At 68.1% G+C, this 20,893-nt stretch overlaps 1 protein-coding gene across 31 annotated transcripts in view; it reads left to right on the plus strand.

Annotated features, from left to right (window-relative positions):
- The window catches only part of CAMK2B (calcium/calmodulin dependent protein kinase II beta), a 122,268-nt gene extending 102,517 nt beyond the window's left edge, over positions 1 to 19,751 (plus strand). For 11 of the 31 annotated variants that reach the window (XM_089773870.1, XM_089773869.1, XM_089773865.1 and 8 more), the window contains 9 exons: positions 4,099 to 4,143; positions 7,670 to 7,718; positions 10,620 to 10,748; positions 11,431 to 11,559; positions 11,955 to 12,062; positions 16,323 to 16,398; positions 16,685 to 16,779; positions 17,739 to 17,973; positions 19,196 to 19,751. In XM_089773870.1, coding sequence (XP_089629996.1) covers positions 4,099 to 4,143; positions 7,670 to 7,718; positions 10,620 to 10,748; positions 11,431 to 11,559; positions 11,955 to 12,062; positions 16,323 to 16,398; positions 16,685 to 16,779; positions 17,739 to 17,971 — 864 coding nt within the window. In that variant the 3' untranslated portion in view covers positions 17,972 to 17,973; positions 19,196 to 19,751. The remainder of the gene's footprint in view (positions 1 to 4,098; positions 4,144 to 7,669; positions 7,719 to 10,619; positions 10,749 to 11,430; positions 11,560 to 11,954; positions 12,063 to 16,322; positions 16,399 to 16,684; positions 16,780 to 17,738; positions 17,974 to 19,195) is intronic. The other 20 variants (XM_089773876.1, XM_075911121.2, XM_075911120.2 and 17 more) reach the window with 7 other exon arrangements.
- Positions 19,752 to 20,893: the final 1,142 nt, after the last annotated feature.

A 20,893-nucleotide genomic window follows, 5' to 3' on the forward strand; every position in this document is an offset into this window, starting at 1 on the left:
GATTTTATACATTAGAACATCAGTGTTCTTGCGCAAGGCCTGGCGGCCAGTGTAGACAGGTGGCAAGATTTTGTGCAAAATGTTGCCAATGTAGACACAGCCAGGTGTTTTCAGTTTAACCCTATTTTTACTGAAAAATTCCCAAGTTTTACACAAAATATTTTTTTTCTGATTTTCACCCTACTTTTGTATCATTCAACTATATAAAAATGACGTGCTTTATTAGGAAAATACAATACATTCGATGAGCTATATTGTCTTCCTCTACTCAGAGATGGTGTTGTGTTTTGAGTTCTGCAGCAAAGACCAACGAACAAAATTCAAAGCACTAATCTATTGAACACTCCCCCCATGTCTTTCTGTCCACTAAAATAAACCCCGATATTTACCCAGAAAAATTGCTATTTTTTTGCAATTATTTTCACCTGCTTGTGTTATCATGGTAATACTCACAGATACATTCCCAGGAAGAATTAAATGAAAACTACAATCGAAGGGCCCTGTGTATAGAGAGCGGTTTCATTCTCCCTCAAAATTGTTCCCTTATGTTTTAGGGTATGTCTACACTAGCTCGTTAGCTCAAGCTAGGTAGGCAAATGAGGGCAACCGGAGTTGCAAATGAAGCCCGGGATTTAAATATCCCGGGCTTCATTTGCATGTTCCCGGGTGCTGCCATTTTTAAATCCCCCTTAGTCTGAACTAACTGCCCGCGGCTACACGTGGCAGTTAAACGTTAATTCGAACTAACTCCTTAATTCAAATTAACTGTTACTCCTTGTGGAAAGAGCCATTAGTACATTCATAAATATTTGACAAAACCATCCCCCACCCTTACTTCTGTGGTTCTGTCATGTTCGTTACCCCTGAGCCTTCTGCTCATTCCAACGGTGGGTGGTTTTCATGGCGGGCCTTCCCTCCGCGATACGTCATGTGCTTCTTCTGTGTCCAAGAAGGAAGCTGCCATAACGTCTGTTTCTCACAGGGTTTAGGGTTTCTGTTACTAATCTTGCAATATGACCGGCCGGGTATCTTCCTTGCCTGAGCCCGGCTTGTGCTGAGCTGGCAATTTCACTGGTTCCCGAGCGCGCTACTAATCTCGCGCTTATCTCTCTTGCTGCCGTTTTGCCGGCGCACAATGTACCGGATCGGTGTGCATCGGTTCTTAGGTGCAACTTGCCGGGTTTCCCGTCAGTAGAGCCATTGCTTGCTTCCAAATCACCTGCTAAGTTTCTCTTTCTCAAAAGTCAGTAGCGATACGAAGCCCGCACCTCCCTTCCCGGGCCCTGGCTCTACGTGCGCGTCACTATAATCCCGGTAGGAAAAGGCTCTGGGGTTGGAAACCAATGGGATGGGGCGACCCTGTGCGCTAAGGCCCGCGCGGAACCCCACGTGCTGCGGGGGCCTGCAGGCTGCGGGTGGGCCCCCCGGTTTACGTCTCTCTGAGTGCTTGGAACCTGCGTTCATTTCCCTCCCGCTGCTTTCTCCGAATCTCCCGGTGCCGTCGGAATAGTTCCTTGGGCCGCAGCTTGGGCAGTTTGTCAGGTCCCTGTGGGGCCGGCTCGCTTGTGGGCCCTGCTTCTCTCCCCAGCGGCTGCTTGGCAACCTTGGTTCCACCAGGGTCTGAGTCTGTGGCAAGCTAGACCCGCTGCTGCTACAGCTCCTGTTCCATGCGCATGACGCTCCGGTGGGTTATCGCTGACACAGCTGGTCCTTAGGTGCTCAGCACGCTGACTTGGAGAGCGTCTCCCATTTGCTTTGCCAAGCCTCCAGGTAGGAATTCCATCCCTGTGTTCCCCACTCCCTGGGCCTTGCTGTGTACTTAGCAGAGCCAGGCGATCGCTTCCCAGCCCGTCTTCTCTGTCCATTTGGCAGCTGCGTTTACGTGCTCCAGCTGTCAAATTCAACCGGCAGAATTGAGCAATACCAGGTTCTGTCTTGTCCTCACCGTTTTCCTGCGTCTCCATAATCCAGTGTGGCCAGGAAGGTCTCTAGAAATAATACACCGGCGGGCGCTTGACGCCCTTAATGCTGCCAGTTCTAGGCTGCCTGGGTTTTTTAATCGGGGTTTTAAATGGCAGAGTTGCAGAGAGGTGTTAGAATTCTGCGGGGGAACCTCGACCGGATTGTAAACAAAATGTCAGTTTGGCAGCTCAGTGGGGCAGGCGGGAGAGGCGGGAGCCTGCGGGTTCCGATTGCTTTGGGCTTAGACTCCGCACGAGGCCTCCCCTTCGCTGCGGCGAGTTTCCTCTGTCCTCAGCGCATGCCAGCTGCCTTCCCATTGCACCAGGGCCAGGCCTGCCCCCGGGGGCCTGCGAGCAGGGGCCAACCCCAAAGCACCCGGCTTGAGGCTCCTGCTCTGCAGCGACCCCCCTGCCCAGTGGCTGCCGCGGCCCCTTTAAAAACGCTGCTACTCCGGACCCATGGAAACCCATCCCCTCGTGTGCCCGGGCCTCCTGCTCCAGCACATGGGGGACCCCGCGCCCCCCAGGCCCTTTTCCCCAGCCGGCAGCCTCGCCCCAGCCCTTTCCCGGGCCGGGATGTGAGCCAGGCGTCAGGGTGTCCCGCTCGGCTCCGCTCCGGCCAGCCGGGGTAAGAGGCAGCGCTCAGCCCCGTGCCGGCGCTTTGATCTTGCTGCGCTCAGTGGCGTGGACGGGACAGCTCCCTGGCGGCTTCCCGGCCGGCAGCTGGTCTTACCAGCTGCGTCACCTGCCCACCCCGGCTCTCCGCCGCGTCCCTGGCAGCCAGGCAGACCTCACGCTGACCGTCCGGGCAGACCCACCGTAGCCCCGTGTGATGGGTCCCTCCAACCTCCCTGTCTGCAGGCAGCTCAGGCCGCACCTGCCTTGCCTCCGTTTTCAGTGGGGGCGGGGTCGGTTAAAGGACCAGCCTGAGCCCAGGAAATAAAAGCGCCAGGGCCTGGCGCTAAGCAGGATGGGCACCTCTGCGGCTGGCGGTGCTGGCCAGGCCGGCGCTCCGCTTGGACGGTCTCTGGGCAGCAAGCAAACGGCTTCCCTGCCTGCGCACACCCAGTCAGCACCACGGGGTCTCGGATTCGCAGTGGGCGTGGGTGAAATCTCTGAGGCCGGTGGGGGGCGAGGCACCGCGGAGATGCCTGGGGAATGGATTTCAGGCACGGCAAACAGGAGGCAGGATGGTGCAGTGGTTAGTTGCTAGAGATCTGAGGTCAATGCACTGCCCTGCCACCGACTTCCTGTGCAACGCTGGGCCTGTCACTTAGCCGCTTGCTGCCTCGGTTTCCCCTCTGTCCCCTGGGCCCTGCCACATGGGAGGGAGTGAGGATCACACACAGGCGAGCAGGTAAACCCCAGAGCTAGGATGCCTGAGGCAGGGCCTGTGACTGCTTCCCTGGCTCCGGCATGGGGGCGGAGGTTGGCGCTGGGCTGTGCCGGAAGCCCCTTGCGCCCAGGTAAGCGCATGGTAAAGTTCCCAGGCACAAGCCTGCCATGTTCCAGCCAAGGTGAGAGCCCAGGTCAGGCAGCCTGGGGGCGAGAGGTGGGGGCTGCACCCCCGGACGCAGGGCTGCTGGGGCCGTTCCCCTGGGTGGCACTGGGCAGGCGGGGGGTCGGTGCGGGCGCAGCCCCAGACGGACTCCTTCAAAGGGCCGTCCACCTGCGCCTGGGCCATCTGGCTGCCTGTCCCTGGGGGGCCGCTGGCCTAGCTCCAGGGCCCTGCTGGGCTCCCCGGTGCAGGTAGACAGGTCCAGCGCCCCCCCCCCCCAGCTCAGAGGGCTCCGATCCAATTTCAGCTTCCCGCTCTCCATTCCCCGCCCTTCACCGCGCCGCTCACGCCGCCCCCGCCATGGCTTGGGGGGTGGGTTCCATGCACGGAGCTCCAGGCCCCCACCCCCGTTTCTCTCTTCCTGGTTTACTCTGCCACACTCTGTTTTTTTAAACATTGGCCTTTTGCTGAACTAATTACTTTTTGCTTTTCTCCCTCCATCCTCCCCCCTCCCTGCTCTCTTCTGGGTCTGTCCCCCCGTCTTCCCCCCCACGGTCTTCTCACCGTTTTCTGCTCCATCTCTCCCTCTCTTCCACCGACTACCGTGTTGTTTTTCCTCCCTCTGTCTCTCTCCTGTAGGAACCTCAAACCACTGTTATCCATAACCCCGTGGACGGCGTTAAGGTACTGCTGCCTGCCTTTCCTTCGCACGCCGCCCCGCCAGCCTGGAGCCAGCTGGGCGCCTCCCCTCTGGCCCTGGCTTTTCCGCCTTCTCCACGCCGGTCTCCCTGGAGCGTCCCGGCTGCCTGCCGGAGTTGGGGGCCCTTAGGGACCTGTCCAGGGGAGCGGGCTGGCCCTCACCTGGCCTCAGGGCTGCTCGGGGGAGTCTGGCCCCAGGGCAGTGGGCGTTTTGCTGCCCCGGGGCCAGGCTCTCCCCCTCGGCGCCGGCTGGACCGCTGCTCCCGGCGAGCGGAGCCCCCTCCTCTGCCCCGCTGCCACAGCTGGGTTGCAGGTGCCCCCAAGGCTCCAGGGTTCAGAGCTGCGTGAGGCATGGGTGCCCCCGCTCGGCGCCTGGCCCTAGGCCACCCCCCGCCACAGCCGCCAAGCCACCCTGCAGTCACCCAGCCGGGGAGCAGAGGGTCTGGCCAGCCAGCTGGGGGCAGGGCGTCGCTTGAGCCCAGAGAGCCAGCCCCAGAGCAGAGATCCCGAGCTGGCTCCGCCGCTGCCAGGGAGAGGGCAGGGAGCAGGCACCCCGGGGCGGGGGCTGGCTGAGGACAGGCCAGCTCCCTCCATGTCACATCCATCCATTGCTCCGACCCGGCCCCCCTCCACCCGCGCCTGCATCTCAGCCCCACCCACCCTGCACCGCAGGGACGTTGCATCCCCCCACCTCCGGCATCGCTGCTCCCTGGCTCAACCCGCCCTGCAATTCCCTGGCTCCCGGCCGCCCCGAACCCCGCGCTGGCACCCGGCCTCCTGCTTCGCGGCGCGGCACCTGCCTCCGGGTCCCTCGCCCGCCCAGTGTGGCCAGCGCCCCACCGTTAGACCCGTGGGGCAGGCAGTGCTCCAGGGAACCCCGCGGGCCGTTGGCTCGTCTCCGGCAGAGCTGCGCAGGGGAGCTGTGCGGGGGGCCGGGGAGCAGGGCCGAGGGCGACCACCAGGGCCTGGGATGTCCCCCGCGGGGGCCCAGCAGTTCCTCCCCGCCCTGTGCCCGCCGGAGCAGGCCCTAACGTCTGCGCGGTGCCCAGCGGCACCGGGGGCCTGGCCGAGAGGTGCCCTGCCACAGCCGGGGCTGCGCCTCGGTTGCATTCGCTGGGCGGAATGAACGGCTGCAAACGGCGGGTCCGGGGCTCCCCAGCCTTGTTTTTACCACTCGCAAGTGAGCTCTCCCCTGGGGCTGGCAGACGCCTCCCAGGGGGTTCAGGAGCCAGTGCGGACCTGCCAGCGGCGCGGCGCGTTCCCTCGCGCACGTCCGGTCGCTTCCGTCCCCGGCCAGGAACCAGCCCGAGGCCACGAGTCGAGGCCGCCCCCGTGGCTGAGCGCGCTCCGGGCGGTGGTGGTCTGGGCGGCGCAGCCCGGGGGCGAGGGCACTGCGGAGCCATGCTGAGCGGGGGGGGGAGAGAGCACGCGGAGGTGGAACGGGCGGGTCTGGCCCGATGGACGCCCAGGAGGCCTGGCCGGGCCAGGGGCAGTGTGGTGCGGAGGCAGGCGAGGGCTCCGTGCGGGGGTTAAGGGCCGAGCTGCAGCCTGACCATCGTTCAATGTCACTGATGGGAAATGGCCTTTGTCCAGCCTGGCCCCCGCTCAGTCGTGCTAAGGGAGGGCAGCGGCACCAGGGCGGGTACGGGGCTTGGGTCTGATTGCCCAGCTCCTGCCCATGGTACTGGCTGCCTAGTGCCCAGGCTGGCTAGTGCCCAGGGTGCTTAGTGCCTGGGCTGGCTAGTGCCCGGGGTGCCTAGTGCCTGGGCTGGCTAGTGCCCGGGGTGCCTAGTACCCGGGCTGGCTAGTGCCCAGGGTGCCTAGTACCCGGGCTGGCTAGTGCCCAGGGTGCTTAGTGCCTGGGCTGGCTAGTGCCTGGGCTGGCTAGTGCCCGGGATGCCTAGTGCCTGGGCTGGCTAGTGCCCAGGGTGCCTAGTACCCGGGCTGGCTAGTGCCCAGGGTGCTTAGTGCCTGGGCTGGCTAGTGCCTGGGCTGGCTAGTGCCCGGGATGCCTAGTGCCTGGGCTGGCTAGTGCCCGGGATGCCTAGTGCCCGGGCTGGCTAGTGCCCAGGGTGCCTAGTGCCTGGGGTGCCTAGTGCCCAGGCTGGCTAGTGCCCAGGGTGCCTAGTGCCCGGGCTGGCTAGTGCCCAGGGTGCCTAGTGCCCAGGCTGGCTAGTGCCCAGGGTGCCTAGTGCCCTGGCTGGCTAGTGCCCAGGGTGCCTAGTGCCCGGGCTGGCTAGTGCCCGGGGTGCCTAGTGCCCGGGCTGGCTAGTGCCCAGGCTGGCTAGTGCCCGGGGTGCCTAGTACCCGGGCTGGCTAGTGCCCGGGCTGGCTAGTGCCCGGGGTGCCTAGTGCCCGGGCTGGCTAGTGCCCAGGCTGGCTAGTGCCCGGGGTGCCTAGTGCCCTGGCTGGCTAGTGCCCAGGCTGGCTAGTGCCCGGGGTGCCTAGTGCCCGGGCTGGCTAGTGCCCGGGGTGCCTAGTGCCCGGGCTGGCTAGTGCCCAGGCTGGCTAGTGCCCGGGGTGCCTAGTGCCCGGGGTGCCTAGTGCCCAGGCTGGCTAGTGCCCGGGGTGCCTAGTGCCCGGGGCTGACAACTCCCTGGTTTGAATCCAGGTGCCTGCCTTGCTGGGCGACCACGTCCCAAGTCCCATCACCAGATGCACCTTCCTGGAGCCGGGAAGCCCAACGCTCGGCTGCGTCCTGCCCGCTCCCGTTGGCCGGTGGCGTCCGCTGCTCCCCAGGGGCCAGGGAACCCGTTTCCCTCCGGCCTGGTTGCTGTCCCTGAGCAGGGCTGGCACATTCCCCGCTTGCAGGGCTGGTCAGGGCAGGTCCTATTTGCGGGCCCAGGACTGAGCCGGCCAGGCCCTGGGGTCCAGCAAACCCCCTTCCCCGCTGTCCCTCGGCCCCAGGGCCTGGCCGTGCTTTACTCGCGCCTGGAGGGGCCGTGACTGACGTGGGGCCTCCCCCGTGCTCCGTGCTGGCCCAGCTGTCCGCACGGCCCCGCCCCGTCGGAGCTGGGACTCTCCTGGGGGCCGAGGCGTGATGGGGTTTGCCAGCCCGCCCTGATACCACGGTGAGGGGCACAGGGCAGATTGTGCCTGGCTGCCTCCCCAGGGCAGCTCAGGCCAACATGGGCCCGGCTTCTCAGGGGGACTAAGCCCCGTGGGGGGGAGAGGGGGAGGATACATCTTGCTAAAGGCCGTGGCAGGAAGGTCTGAAGGGCCAGGGGAGGGGGGGTCGGGGCTTGGATCTGCAGGGCCTGGGGGGAGTGGGGCGGGGGGGCAGGCCCCAGCCAGAGGCTGGTGACGGTGAGGGGGGAGGGTTGCCTTGTGAAACTGCCCAGCCTTTGGCACCTCAGGGTGCTGCAGCCTGTCCCAGGCGTCGCCCCCGGCTCCGGTGCCTGGGCAGCAGCGGGAGCCTGAGGGGCCGTTCCCGAGGGGCTGGTGCGGGGGCCTGGCCCAGCCCTGCCTAACGCCTTGTGCGGTCTCTCTCCCTCCCCGCCTGTCTCCACAGGAGTCCTCCGACAGCACCAACACCACCATCGAGGACGAGGACACGAAAGGTACCCGGCCTCTGGGGGGCATCCGAGCGGCCTGGCGCGGGGGTGGGGGGCTGGGCCAGGATGCCCCAGCCAAAGATCCTTGGATCCAACTCGCGGGGGGCAGGCTGGGTGCGGTGCCGCGCCGCCGAATGGGCCGGAGCCGGGGGAGAGGGCGAGGAGCGGGGCCCTGTGGGTCTCTCATGCACTTCTCAGGGGCAGAGAGGGGGTATAAATGAGCGGCTGCCTCTTGGATCCTGGAGTCCCCGGCGGGTTCTCCGGACCCAGCCACCGCACGTGCAGCCGCTGCCAAGCCAGCGCTGGGAAAGGGAGAGTGACTAGGTAGGCCCCGCGTAAACCCAGGGGCCGGCCGGCTCGTGAACGGTGGAACTCCTCGCCGGAGGAAGTTGTGAAGACTAGGACCTTAACAGGGCTTGAGAAGGCGCTAGAGAGATTCATGGAGGACCATCGATGGCCGTTAGCCAGGCTGGGGAGGGAGGGTGCCCCTGGCCTCTGTCAGGGACTGGGAATGGGCGACGGGAGGGATCACGGGATGGTTCCCGGTTCTGTTCCTGCCTGGCTTGTGGCTCCCTTCCCAGTGCAGATGGGCCAGCGAGGAGCCTGCCAGCCCCAGGCCCCCGCTGCCTGCAGCCCAGTGGCAGAGGGGAGGGGAGGGGCGGGGGGGAGCCCGGAGCTGAGAATGGATGAAATGCGGCATTGCTTGCCCCGGGGGTGGGGGGACAGAGGCCAGAGCTGGGAGGGGTTGGGGGCATGACTGGGATGGGGCTCGCTCTGTGTGTGCTAGGGGGGCACTCTGCGTGTGCCGGGGGGGTGCGCTCTGCGTGTGCCGGGGGGGCACGCTCTGCGTGTGCAGGGGGGGGTTAACACACTCTGCGTGTACCGGGGGGTGTGCTCTGTGTGTGCCGGGGGGTACTCTGTGTGTGCCGGGGGGGTGCGCTCTGCGTGTGTCAGGGGCGCGCTGTGCGTGTGCAGGGGGGGCTAACACACTCTGCGTGTACCAGGCGGTGCGTTCTGCGTGTGCCACGGGGTGCGCTCTGCACGTGCCAGGGGGTTAATGCGCTCTGCGTGTGCCGGGGGGGGGGCACGCTGTGTGTGTGCAGGGGGGGAATAACACACTCTGTGTGTACCGGGGGGGTGCGCTCTGCGTGTGCCGTGGGGGGTGCGCTCTGCGTGTGTCAGGGGCGGCGCGCTGTGCGTGTGCGGGGGGGGGGGGGGCTAACACACTCTGCGTGCACCAGGCGGTGCGCTCTACGTGTGCCAGGGAGGCGCTCTGCGTATGCCCGGGGGTGCTCTGTGTGTGCCGGGGGGTGCGCTCTGTGTGTGCCGGGGGGGTGTGCTCTGCGTGTGCCGGGGGGGTGCGCTCTGCGTGTGCCAGGGGGTGCTCTGCGTGTGCCAGGGGGTGTGTGCTCTGCGTGTGCCGGGGGGGGGTGTGCTCTGCGTGTGCCAGGGGGTGTGTGCTCTGCGTGTGCCGGGGGTGCTCTGCGTGTGCCGGGGGGTGCTCTGTGTGTGCCAGTGGGCGTGCTCTGTGTGTGCCGGGGGGGGGGGGGGGGGCGTGCTCTGCGTGTGCCGGGGGGTGCTCTGTGTGTGCCGGGGGGTGCGCTCTGCGTGTGCCGGGGGGTGCTCTGTGTATGCCGGGGGGGCGCTCTGTGTGTGCAGGGGGGGCGTGCTCTGTGTGTGCCGGGGGGCGCTCTGCGTGTGCAGGGGGGGCATGCTCTGTGTATGCCGGGGGTGCGCTCTGCGTGTGCTGGGGGGCGCTCTGTGTGTGCCGGGGGGGCATGCTCTGTGTATGCCGGGGGTGTGCTCTGCGTGTGCCGGGGGGCGCTCTGCGTGTGCCGGGGGGGCATGCTCTGTGTATGCCGGGGGTGCGCTCTGCGTGTGCCGGGGGGGCGCTCTGTGTGTGCAGGGGGGCGCTCTGTGTGTGCAGGGGGGGGCGTGCTCTGTGTGTGCAGGGGGGCGCTCTGCGTGTGCCGGGGTTAACGTGCTCTGCATGCCCTCCACTAGCTCTCCATACCTGCGTGCTGTGCGGGGCGAGGGCACCGTCTTGTGCCTGGTGGACTGGGGGGGACTGGCCCGAGCTGGGGCTCCCCCAGGGATCCAGGCCCACCCCCTTTCCCTGCAGGCTTTTGGGGCTTGGGTCCAAACGGTTCTTGGCCGTTCCCCGCCCCTGGGGTGCAGCTCCCGGCCGGTCCCCTCAGCCTGCCCCCGCCCCGTGCCAGAGAGCCAGGAACAGAGCCCAGGAGTCCGGGGACCCCCTCAGACCTCCCCCCCAGCGCTGGGCGCTAACTGCACCATCCTCCCCAGGGACCCCGCGGCTCCCCCCTCGGGCGCCTCTCCCACTCCCCAGCCCGCTGGAGTCAGGCTCCACTATGGGCTGGCCCCCGCCCCGGCCCTGGCCTGCTGGGCCCGCCTCAAGGCCTGGCTCCGGCCGCTCTCTCCGGGGACCGGAGGGTGCCACAGGGTCCCGGCAGCACTGAGCCCCGTGGGGGACGACCCTGCCTTGGCCCCGGAGAGCTGGGGGGCTTTGCCATGTCGTGCGGGGCGACGCGCAGGCCCACGGTCAGCACCCCCGGAGGCAGAATCGGCAGCGGCTGGCATGTGCCGGGAGCAGGGGAGGCGTTCATCAGGCATACCCACCTGTCTGTCTGTCCCCGCCCACCACATCTGTCTGTCTGTCTCCGCCCACCACATCTGTCTGTCTGTCCCCGCCCACCACATCTGTCTGTCTGTCTCCGCCCACTATATCTGCTCCCACACCCTCTCCGCCCACTCCCCTCTCCCCTTACACCGTCTGCTCCCTCCCCCTCTCTGCCCACACCCTCCGCTCCTATACCCTCTCCTCCCCATGTGCCTCCATTTCATTTGCTTTCTCAGGCCTCTCTCCATTCTCTCATCTGTCCCACCCAGCTGCCAGGTTCTCTGACATTTTGTGCACGGTGAGGAGGGGCTCCGGGCCCCCTGACGCGGAGGGGCTGCCACTTGCCGCCAGCCAGCCCTGCCCATCTGCAGCTGGCACAAGCCCGCTGCCTCCCCAGCGTAAGTAGCGGCTCTGACTGGTGCCTCGGTTGCAGAGCAGTCTGCCAGGCCAGGTGTGACTGGCGCTCACAGCTGGGCTTTGTTTCCATGGGGGGTGCACGCTGGCACATGCCTTGGTGCATATAAAATTTATTCCGCACGTGGCTGGGAAGGATTGGAGGGACCAGGGGTCCCATTTCGTTGCTGCCCGATTTCCAAGCTCGGGTTCCTTGGCTCACGAGGGCGGGGCAGGGGACCCTACTGGTAACCACCTGCCTCCAGGCCCGGGGCCTCCTCCCAGTCCACACCCGCTGGCGTTTCCCTTTCCCCGAGCCCGGGGGGGCAGAGCTGAGCTGCTCTCTGCCCGCTGGCTGGCTTAGCCCAGTGCTGCCCCGGCCCAGCACCTCCCGCCTCTCCCGAGAGCGGCGTTTGCCTTCCTGACCGGCGTCGTCCCCTTGGGCTGGCCGGCCCGGGGCCCAGCCTGCCAGGCGCGGGCGGGCGCCGCAAAGCGAGCAGGCTGGCGGGTCCCCATCCCGCGGGCCCGGCTGCAGGGCTCAGACCGGACGCTGGTTCTTGGCTGCCAGCCCCCGAGGAGCCACAAGCCAGCTCGGGGGGGAGTCCCCGCGGCGCTCCCACCGCTCCAGGCGCCTCTGCGTCTCCGTCCCTGCCCTGCCGCCTCACCCCCCTCTCTGTCCCACCCCAGCCACCAAGTTCGCTGACATTTTAAGCTCGGTGAGGAAGGGCCCCGGGCCCCTGGACGCTGAGGGGCCGCGGCCTGCCCCGAGCCAGCCCTGCCCGTCTCCAGGCGCGGCGACCCCTCTTGCTCCCCAGCGTAAGTAGGGCGTCGGGGGCTGGGCTCGGTTTCTCCCCGCCGCCGGGGGCCGTCGCCTGGCGGGGGCAGCAGCGGGACCGGGGCACGGCTGCCCCTTGGCTGGCTTCTGGGGCCAGCGGCCAGAGCTGGTGCCCACGTGGGACGCGCCTGCCCGTGGATCCTAGGGCAAGTCGAGAGCTTTCAGCCGCCTGCCCTGCCGGAGCCCTTTGGCCCCACCTGCGTGTGCTGCGCCCCAGAGCCCGCGGGGCTTCGGGAGCCGTGCTGGGGGGAGACGCTGCCCGAGGGCCCCACCCCGCAGTGCGGCCAGGCCCAGAGCCGGGTGTGGGGGGGGCCCAGGCCGGCTGAATCCTGCCCAGCCCCTCGGCTCCATGCGTTTCTCCCCCTCTCCCTGCCAGCCGCCGGGCTCTCTGAGCTTCTGAACTCGGTGAGGAGGGGCACTGGGCCCCCGGCCGCCAGCCCGCCCGGCCCACCTGCCGCTCTCACCAGCCCCCTGACTCCCCAGCGTAAGTAGCAGGGCGGGGGGCAGGGGGTCTGCAGCTGGCCCGGAGCCCGAACCGGCCAGGGGGCTGGCACGGAAGCACTGGGAGCAGAGCGAGGACATCAGAGGGGGCTTCAGGTCGGGCGGGATGGGCACCGCGGAGGGGGGGCCCTGGGCCGGGCTGGCAGGGGCTGCGGGGGGGCGGGATGGGCACCGCGGAGGGGGGGCCCTGGGCCGGGCTGGTAGGGGCTGCGTGGGGGTGGGAGGGGCACTGTGGGGGGGCCCTGGGCCAGGCTGGCAGGGGTTGTGGGGGGGCGGGAGGGGCACTGTGGGGGCCCCTGGGCCGGGCTGGCAGGGGTTGCGGGGGGGCGGGAGGGGCACTGTGGGGGGCCCCTGGGCCGGGCTGGCAGGGGTCGTGGGGGGGCGGGAGGGGCACTGTGGGGGGCCCCTGGGCCGGGCTGGCAGGGGTTGCGGGGGGGCGGGAGGGGCACTGTGGGGGGGCCCGTGGCCGGGCTGGCAGGGGTTGCGGGGGGGGGGGGCCCTGGGCCGGGCTGGCAGGGGCTGCGGGGGAGAGCGGGAAGGGCACTGCGGAGGGGGGGCCCTGGGCCGGGCTGGCAGGGGCTGCGGGGGGGCGAGAGGGGCACTGCGGAGGGGGGGCCCTGGGCCGGGCTGGCAGGGGTTGCGGGGGGGCGGGAGGGGCACTGTGGAGGGGGGCCCTGGGCCGGGCTGGCAGGGGCTGCGGGGGGGCGGGAGGGGCCCTGTGGAGGGGGGGCCCTGGGCCGGGCTGGCAGGGGCTGCGGGGGGGCGGGAGGGGCCCTGGCAGGGGCTGGGGGGGGCGGGAGGGGGGGAGGGGGCGGGGGCGGGGGGGCCCTGGGCCGGGCTGGGGGGGGCGGGAGGGGCTGCGGGGGGGGGCGGGAGGGGCCGGGGGGGCGGGAGGGGCACTGCGGAGGGGGGGCCCTGGGCCGGGCTGGCAGGGGCTGCGGGGGGGCGGGGAGGGGGGGCCTGGGCCGGGCTGGAGGGGGCGGGGGGGCCCCTGGGCCGGGCTGGCAGGGGCTGCGGGGGGGCGGGAGGGGCACAGCACAGCTGCCTTGGCACAGGCGTATGCCGGAGGAAGGGGAGCTGCGGAAAGGGGGGGGCTGAGCGCCGGGGGCTGGGCTCCGTCGCTGCGGCGGGAGACTCAGGTGTCCTGGCCCAGGTGCCCCGGCGGATCGGTTACCGGGCTGGATGACAGCTGGGGCGCCGGCGTGGGGAATGGGAGCTGCCGGGCCGGGGGTGGGGAGCTGAGCGGGGCGGGGGTCTGCGTGGCGCAGGCATGACCAGCAGGCTCAGCGGTAAGGGGCCGGGGAGGGGGCAGCCCGGGCGGGGGGGGCTGGGGCGGGGTCCTGGGCACCGGGCTTGGGGCCGGCCGGTCCCTCCCGCGGGGCAGGGCTGAGGGTCTGGCCTTGCAGGGTGGAATTGGGGGTGGGGGGTTTGCACTGGAGTGACCTGACCCCTCGTGTCCAGTCGGCCCGGGTGCGGCGTGTTCCACGTGGTGCTGAGCGGGGGGGGGGCCGTGTGGTGCTGAGTGGGGGAGGGGCTGTGTGGCACTGAGCCATGGGGGGGCATGTGATGCTGAGGGGGGGCGTGTGGGGACACGTGGCACTGAGCGGGGGGCAGGGCGCGCTGAGCGGGGGCCACATGGCACTGAAGAGGGGCATGTGGTGCTGAGCAGGGGGCAGGGTGCGCTGAGCGGGGGGCATATGGTGCTGGAGGGGCATGTGGTGCTGAGGGGGGGCCACGTGGTGCTGAGCAGGGGGCACGTGGCACTGGGGGGGGACGTGGCACTGGGGGGCCACGTGGTGCTGAGTGGGGGGCAGGGCGCGCTGAGCAGGGGCCACGTGGCACAGGGGGGCAGGGCGCGGTGCCACTGGCAATGGGGGCAGAGGTGCAGGGCGGCTGCGGGGGGGAAGGCTCTTGTGCCAAGGGGCCGGTGCCAGAGCGGGGGAGGGAGCGAGGGGTTGCCGGAGGCAGCAGAGCAGTAGCCAGGGAGTGAGCAGCAGCCCCATAGGCAGGGAGGGAGGAGGAGTGGGGGATTCATTAGTGGGGCTGTGGCCCCCAGCCAAGCCTGCAGGTGATGGAGGGGGAGCCTGCCAGGCAAAGCGGGGGAGGGGCTTGCCCCCGGGACGCCCCTTCTGGGCCAGGAGGAGGGGTAAGTTCCTGCTGGATTTGCCCCCGGGCGCTGCTCACACAGCCCCCGGCTCCACTGGGCATGGCGGCCACGGGAGGTTTGCTTAACCCCTTGTGACAAGTTGTTCTCAAGCCCTTCTCGAAATCAGCGGAGTGGCCCCATGCAGAGCTGGAGGGCCCGGCTCCGGCAGCTGCTGGCAATGGGCGCGATCCTGGGGACACGCTCCTGGGAAGAGCCTTTGGAAAGACCTGGCTTGTTTCTCTTTGCGGGGTGACAAATCGGAGGGGGGGGCTAAAAGCATCTCAGACCCTGCGAGCTAGAGCCGGGGGGTCTGTTCCCGTCTCAAAGCACAAGGAGACGGTGACATTCGGGGACACTGAAGTGCACGGCCGAGAAAGGGCGATGCCTTGTCTCGCGGCCGGCGGAACTCCCTGCCACTGGAAGTGAGCGAGGCCAAGAACGAGTCAAAGGGGCTCGTGTGGATCGCGAGACTAGCCAGAATTAGCACACCCCAGCCTCGGCAGGACTTGCGGGAGACCGAGGCGGGCCATGGGTTGCCCCCCCCCCACCATGGCTGGACCCCCGGGCCTTGCCCATGCGGTGACTCAGCGGAGGGCACGCTCAGAGCCGGGAGCAGATGTCGCCCACATGCAGAGGCCCTGGCCGGGCAGCGAGAGGACGGGGAACTGGGGGTGACACTGGGACAGCCCCCCCACTGGATGGACGTGTCTCTGGGCCTGCATCTGCCCTCTCCAGGGGAGACTTGATAGCAGCCTTCAACTTCCTGAAGGGGGGTTCCAAAGAGGATGGAGAGAGGCTGTTCTCAGTGGGGACAGATGCAGAACAAGGAGCAATGGGCTCAAGTTGTGGTGGTCCAGGTTGGATATTAGGAAAAACTATTTTACTAGGAGGGAGGAGAAACACTGGAATGGGTTCCCTAGGGAAGTAGTGGAGTCTCCATCCCTAGAGGTGTTTAAGTCTCGGCTTGACAAAGCCCTGGCCGGGTTGATTTAGATGGGATTGGTCCTGCCTAGAGCAGGGGGCTGGACTTGACCTTCTGAGGTCTCTTCCAGCTCTATGGTTCTATGATAAGGGGATGGTTGGATGAAATAACATGATCTTGGTATCTAATTGACCATTCATTACCAGTTGGAAATAGGTCAATGGAGAGATGATAGGAGTTACTATAGGGAACTTTCTGGGTGTCTGGCTGGTGAGTCTTGCCCACATGCTCAGGGTTTAGCTGATCGCCATATTTGGGGTCAGGAAGGAATTTTCCTCCAGGGTAGATTGGCAGGGGCCCTGGAGGTTTTTCGCCTTCCTCTGTAGCATTGGGCACAGATCACAGCTGAAGGATTCTCTGCATGTTGGGGCCTTCAAAGTATTGGAAGGCTTCAATATCTGAGACAAAGGTGAGAGGATTATTCTAGGAGGGGTGGGTGAGATTCTGTGGCCTGCACTGTGCAGGGGGTCAGACTAGATGATCATAATGGTCCCTTCTGACCTTAAAGTCTATGAGTCTATGAGTCTCCCGTCCCGCGGCGGCTGGGCGCGGTGTCAGGCCGGGGCCGCGCCCTGTGCCCCCTCCCCGGAGCGCGGCTCTGTCCTGCTGCCAGGCCTGGGAAGGGAGGGGGTCCCAGCAGGGCCGGGCAGGCAAGGGAGGGTTTCCAAGGAGCCAGCCGTGGCAGGGAGCGGAGGCGCAGCCGCATAATGTATGGAGACCGGGCTAAGCGGGTCACTGGGCTTCTCCCCGCCCCCGGGCCGGCTTCGCACGGGCAGCAGCAGGCGATGGGTGTCACTGGGCTGTGGCCCCCGGCTGGCCATGGGGCAGGGGAGGGTTGTGGGGCTGGGCCTGGTGGGTGAGGGGAAGGGGCTCCGCCTGGCTGGGTTTTCAGGACATGCTGCTCTGGGGGGAGGTGCCAGGTTGCCCCGGTGGCAGAAGCCCTGGGGGGTGCCCACAAGGCGCTGCCCAGGTGGTGCCAGAGCGGGCTCCCCCCCAGCCCCACAGAAGGGGGCTTGTGTGCTGGGCTCTGCCCCGGGGCTGTGGGTCGCTGTGAGCAGGGCGCAGGCTGCCCCCAGGGCCCACCCTCTCTGACGCGCCCGCTCTCTGCCCGGCAGCCCGCAAGCAGGAAATCATCAAGATCACGGAGCAGCTGATCGAGGCCGTGAACAACGGGGACTTCGAGGCCTACGCGTGAGTCCCGGGGCGAAGTGGCGGCGGGCGCGGGGCTCTGCCGAGGCTGCCACAGGGACAGAGGGGCCAGCCTGGCTCGGGCGCTGTGCCCTCAGCCGGGCGGGGCCTCGGGGACTCAGCCTGCAGGAGGGAGACGGGCACTGACGCTGGCCCTGCGGGGCAACTAGCCTCCTTCCGGACCAGCTTTGGGAGGCAGTGCCAGCCACGGGGCCGTGGGCTCTCGAAGGGGGGGGGGCGTGGCTAGGCCTCCTGCCCGGCCTCTCATCACCCCGCCCGCCCCTTCTAGGAAGATCTGCGACCCCGGCCTGACCTCGTTTGAACCCGAAGCCCTGGGCAACCTGGTCGAGGGGATGGATTTCCACAGATTCTACTTCGAAAACTGTGAGTGAGGCCACTGCCCCAGGCACCCAGCGGCCCAGCCAGCTGGCCCCGCGTGGCACCCAAGGTCACAGGGGCGGCCCAGCGTGGCACCCAAGGTCACAGGGGTCGGCCCAGCGTGGCACCCAAGGTCACAGGGGCGGCCCAGCGTGGCACCCAAGGTCACAGGGGTCGGCCCAGCGTGGCACCCAAGGTCACAGGGATCGGCACAGCGTGGCACCCAGGGTCACAGGGTCGGCCCAGCGTGGCACCCAAGGTCACAGGGGTCGGCCCAGCGTGGCACCCAGGGTCACAGGGTCGGCCCAGCGTGGCACCCAAGGTCACAGGGGTCGGCACAGCGTGGCACCCAGGGTCACAGGGGCGGCCCAGCGTGGCACCCAAGGTCACAGGGGTTGGCCCAGCGTGGCACCCAGGGTTACAGGGGCGGCCCAGCGTGGCACCCAAGGTCACAGGGGTCGGCACAGCGTGGCACCCAGGGTCACAGGGGCGGCCCAGCGTGGCACCCAAGGTCACAGGGGTTGGCCCAGCGTGGCACCCAGGGTTACAGGGGTGGCCCAGCGTGGCACCCAGGGTTACAGGGGTGGCCCAGCGTGGCACCCAAAGTCACAGGGGTCAGCCCAGCGTGGCACCCAAGGTCACAGGGGTCAGCCCAGCGTGGCACCCAGGGTCAGATGGGTCGGCCCAGCACAGTGGTTAAAGTCCTGCCTACCAACACCCAGGTTACATCTGTCAGCCCAGCACAAGGCCAGGGACCCTGCTGGCTCACCCAGCTCCACGTCCAGGCTCCTCCCTGGGCCACGGCTCAGAGCAAGACGCCTCCCACGACCCCTCACCCCAGGGCTCCCACCCAGTAGGGCTCACCGGAGCTCTGCCCCCAAAGCCCACCTCCCCCTGCTACCTCCCGAGAGCGTCCCCGGCTCAGGGCGGCAGCGCCCGGCTCACAGCAGCTCTCTGCCCCACAGTGCTAGCCAAAAACAACAAGCCCATCCACACGACCATCCTGAACCCCCACGTGCACGTGATCGGGGAGGACGCGGCCTGCATCGCCTACATCCGCCTGACGCAGTACATGGACGGGCAGGGCCGGCCCCGCACCAGCCAGTCCGAGGAGACCCGCGTCTGGCACCGCCGCGACGGCAAGTGGCAGAACGTGCACTTCCACTGCTCGGGGGCGCCCGTAGCACCGCTGCAGTGAAGGTAAGTCCCGCCCCCTCTGGCGCCGCCCACCCCCTCTGGCGCTGCCCAACCCTTCTGGCGCTGCCCAACCCCTCAGGCACCTCCCAGCCCTTCTGGCGCCGCCCACCCCCTCTGGCGCCACCCACCCCCTCTGGCGCTGCCCAACCCCTCTGGCGCTGCCCAACCCTTCTGGCGCTGCCCAACCCCTCAGGCACCTCCCAACTCCTCTGGCCCCGCGCACCCCCTCTGGCGCCACCCACCCCCTCTGGTGCCTCCCACCCCCTCTGGCGCTGCCCAACCCCTCTGGCGCCGCCCACCCCCTCTGGCGCCGCCCACCCCCTCTGCTGCCTCCCACCCCCTCTGGCGCTGCCCAACCCCTCAGGCACCTCCCAGCTCCTCTGGCCCCGCCCACCCCCTCTGGCACCACCCACCCCCTCTGGTGCCTCCCACCCCCTCTGGCGCTGCCTAACCCCTCAGGCACCTCCCAGTTCCTCTGGCCCCGCCCAACCCTTCTGGCGCTGCCCACCCGCTCTGGCGCCGCCCACCCCCTCAGGCACCTCCCAGCTCCTCTGGCGCCTCCCACCCCTCTTCTGCCCCCACCCCCTGGGCGCCAATCCAGGGAGGGTGAGATCGGAGCTGGAACCTCCCTCACTGGAGAAGACGGACCCACGCCCACGCCCTGCTGCACACCCTCTACTGGGGCTGTCAGAACCAGCCCCCTCAGGCCCCTTGCCTCCGGCCGGCAGTGCCACTGCTAGGGCTCCCTGGCTGTGGGGGGAGGAAGCCCCTCGGCCCCGCCCCCAGTCCTGCCCCTTCTGCCCAGGCCCCGCCCCTCAGCACCACAGTGGGGAGGATGGGGAATGTGGGTACACGGAGAGGGCGGGGGTGGGAGGGGCGTGTCCTGGCAGGCCTAGCAGACCGGCTGCCCCTGCAGGGACCCTTGTGTCCGGGGCTGGAGGAGCCGCCCAGGCCGCGCTGTATGACCAGGCTCTGCTGGGGGAGCCGTCGGCTAGGAAAGTGCGAAAAACTCCCTTCTGGCCTGACCCAGTGCTAGGCCAGATGTGGCTGCGGCTCGGCGGCCAGCAGGGGGCGTGGCTCTGCCGGCAGCGTGGCTCCTGGTGCCACGGCTCGGCTGGGGGCTGCCCTCTGCGGGCAGGCCCAGCCACGGGCCACGTGTGTCCGTGTCTTGCAGCGCGAGCCCGGGGGCTGCCCCAGCCACGGCCTGTGCGTTTGTGTCTTGCAGAGCGACCGCTGGCTGATTTGGTTCCATCCCGAAGGAGACGGTGATTTGCGCTGAGCCGCTAGCCGGGAGCAGCGGTGCCAAGCACGCGCCCGCATGCACGTGTCCCCTCCCCCGCCCGTTTCCAGTGCCTGTGTTTGCAGAAAAAAACCAACAAAAAAAGCCAACAAAAAAAAAAAAACCAAACCAAACCACCAAGCGCCCCGCGCCCAGCCCGGCCGCGCCTCCTCCAGCCCCGCCCCCGTGTCCGTCCCGCCAGGTGAGCAGGTGTTGCGATGAAAACGTCCCGACTCCGACCCAACCCTCCTTCCGAGGCCCCGCGCCCGCCCCGCCCCGAGCGGCGCCGCGCCGAGGCCACTTGCATTCTCTGTCGAAGCATGGACCTTCCCGTGGTCGTGTCCCGTGGTCGTGTTTGCGCTTGGACATCTGTGACCTGTTTTTCGAACCGCTCCTTCGGCGGCGGACTCTGCTCCCGAGCGCTCGGGCTCCCCCGGACCTTCCCCTTCTAGTTGTGCTTGTGGATTGTTCTGATGACGATGACGATGATATTACTATTCTTTGGACGCCTCTTTCGTCTCTTCTTTGGCGGGGTTGGCGCTGGAGCCGTGGCCTCCCCCCCCCACCGGCCAGGGGCTGGCTTGCCCCACGCCGCACGGGGTGGGCAGCGTGAAGGGGAGGAAGCTGCATTCTTGCAAGGGTCAGCGCTCGTGAGAGGATCCCGCTCCCCAGCCCCCTCGGCCAGGGCTGCTGGTGGTGGCGTGGCTGAGCCAGGATCCGCGCGGGGCCTGGGCTGGCGGAGCGGGCAGGCCTGGCGCAGGGGGGACATGCCTCTCGTGGCAAGGGCTGGATTTCCTGAGGCTGGGCAGGGCGAGCTGAGAGCAGGAGGGCGAATCCTGCTAGTGCCCCAGGGTCCCCAGAGAATCCCCCCTCCGCTCAGGCCTCGGTCACAGGGAGCGCTGGGACGGTTCCTCGGAGGGGAGAGGAAATCGAACGGATCAGAGCAGAGCCGGCTCCGCCAGGGCTCGGCGGGATGGGCAGCGGCACGCCCCGAGCGCAGCGTGTGCAGGGCCCAAGCCGGCCGACTGGACGCCTCGGAGGAGCCAGTCGGATCCCCCCGCGCAAGGGCCGAGCCACGATTCCTAGTTCCCGCGGCGCCCACAGGGGCGTGGGGCGGGGCTGGGGCACGTCCCCTCCCTGCCCTGTCCATGGGCGCCTGCTCAGGGAGACGGTGCCCCCCCAAACAGCTCAGCCCCTTGTCCCTGGGACGGTTGGCCGGCCCCTCAGCCAGGGCGGGCCAAGTCACAGCTGGGGATGGGATGCTGAACGGGCACAAGGGGCACACGGTGGCTTCACCCCATGGCCAGCGCCTGAGCTCTGCTCTGAGCAGCCCCTCGGCGGGTCCCGTTTGCTGCCATGGCTGCCTCCTGTCCGTGGGCGTGTGGTGGGGGCCCGCCAGGCCCAGGGGCCATGGCAGCACTGCGAGTGCTCTGGGGCTGGTCCAGGGGGCTGTTGGCAAAGGCCTGGGCGCTCTGGCCTTCGGGGTCGGGCTGGGGGAAGTGGCTGGCGTCACCCAGGTTGTGGGCTCGTGCGTGGAGCCCGGCAGCCTCCCTCCCAGCGGGCAGCGTCGGGGGCCGGGCACGTGCCCAGGGAGCCAGCGGCAAGGGGCCACCAATGGGGAAACCTGCCCCCTTAGCCCAGGCC

This window comes from Pelodiscus sinensis, chromosome 28 (assembly GCF_052426305.1).
Source record: "Pelodiscus sinensis isolate ZL-2025 chromosome 28, ASM5242630v1, whole genome shotgun sequence".
Lineage (NCBI taxonomy): Eukaryota > Metazoa > Chordata > Testudines > Trionychidae > Pelodiscus > Pelodiscus sinensis.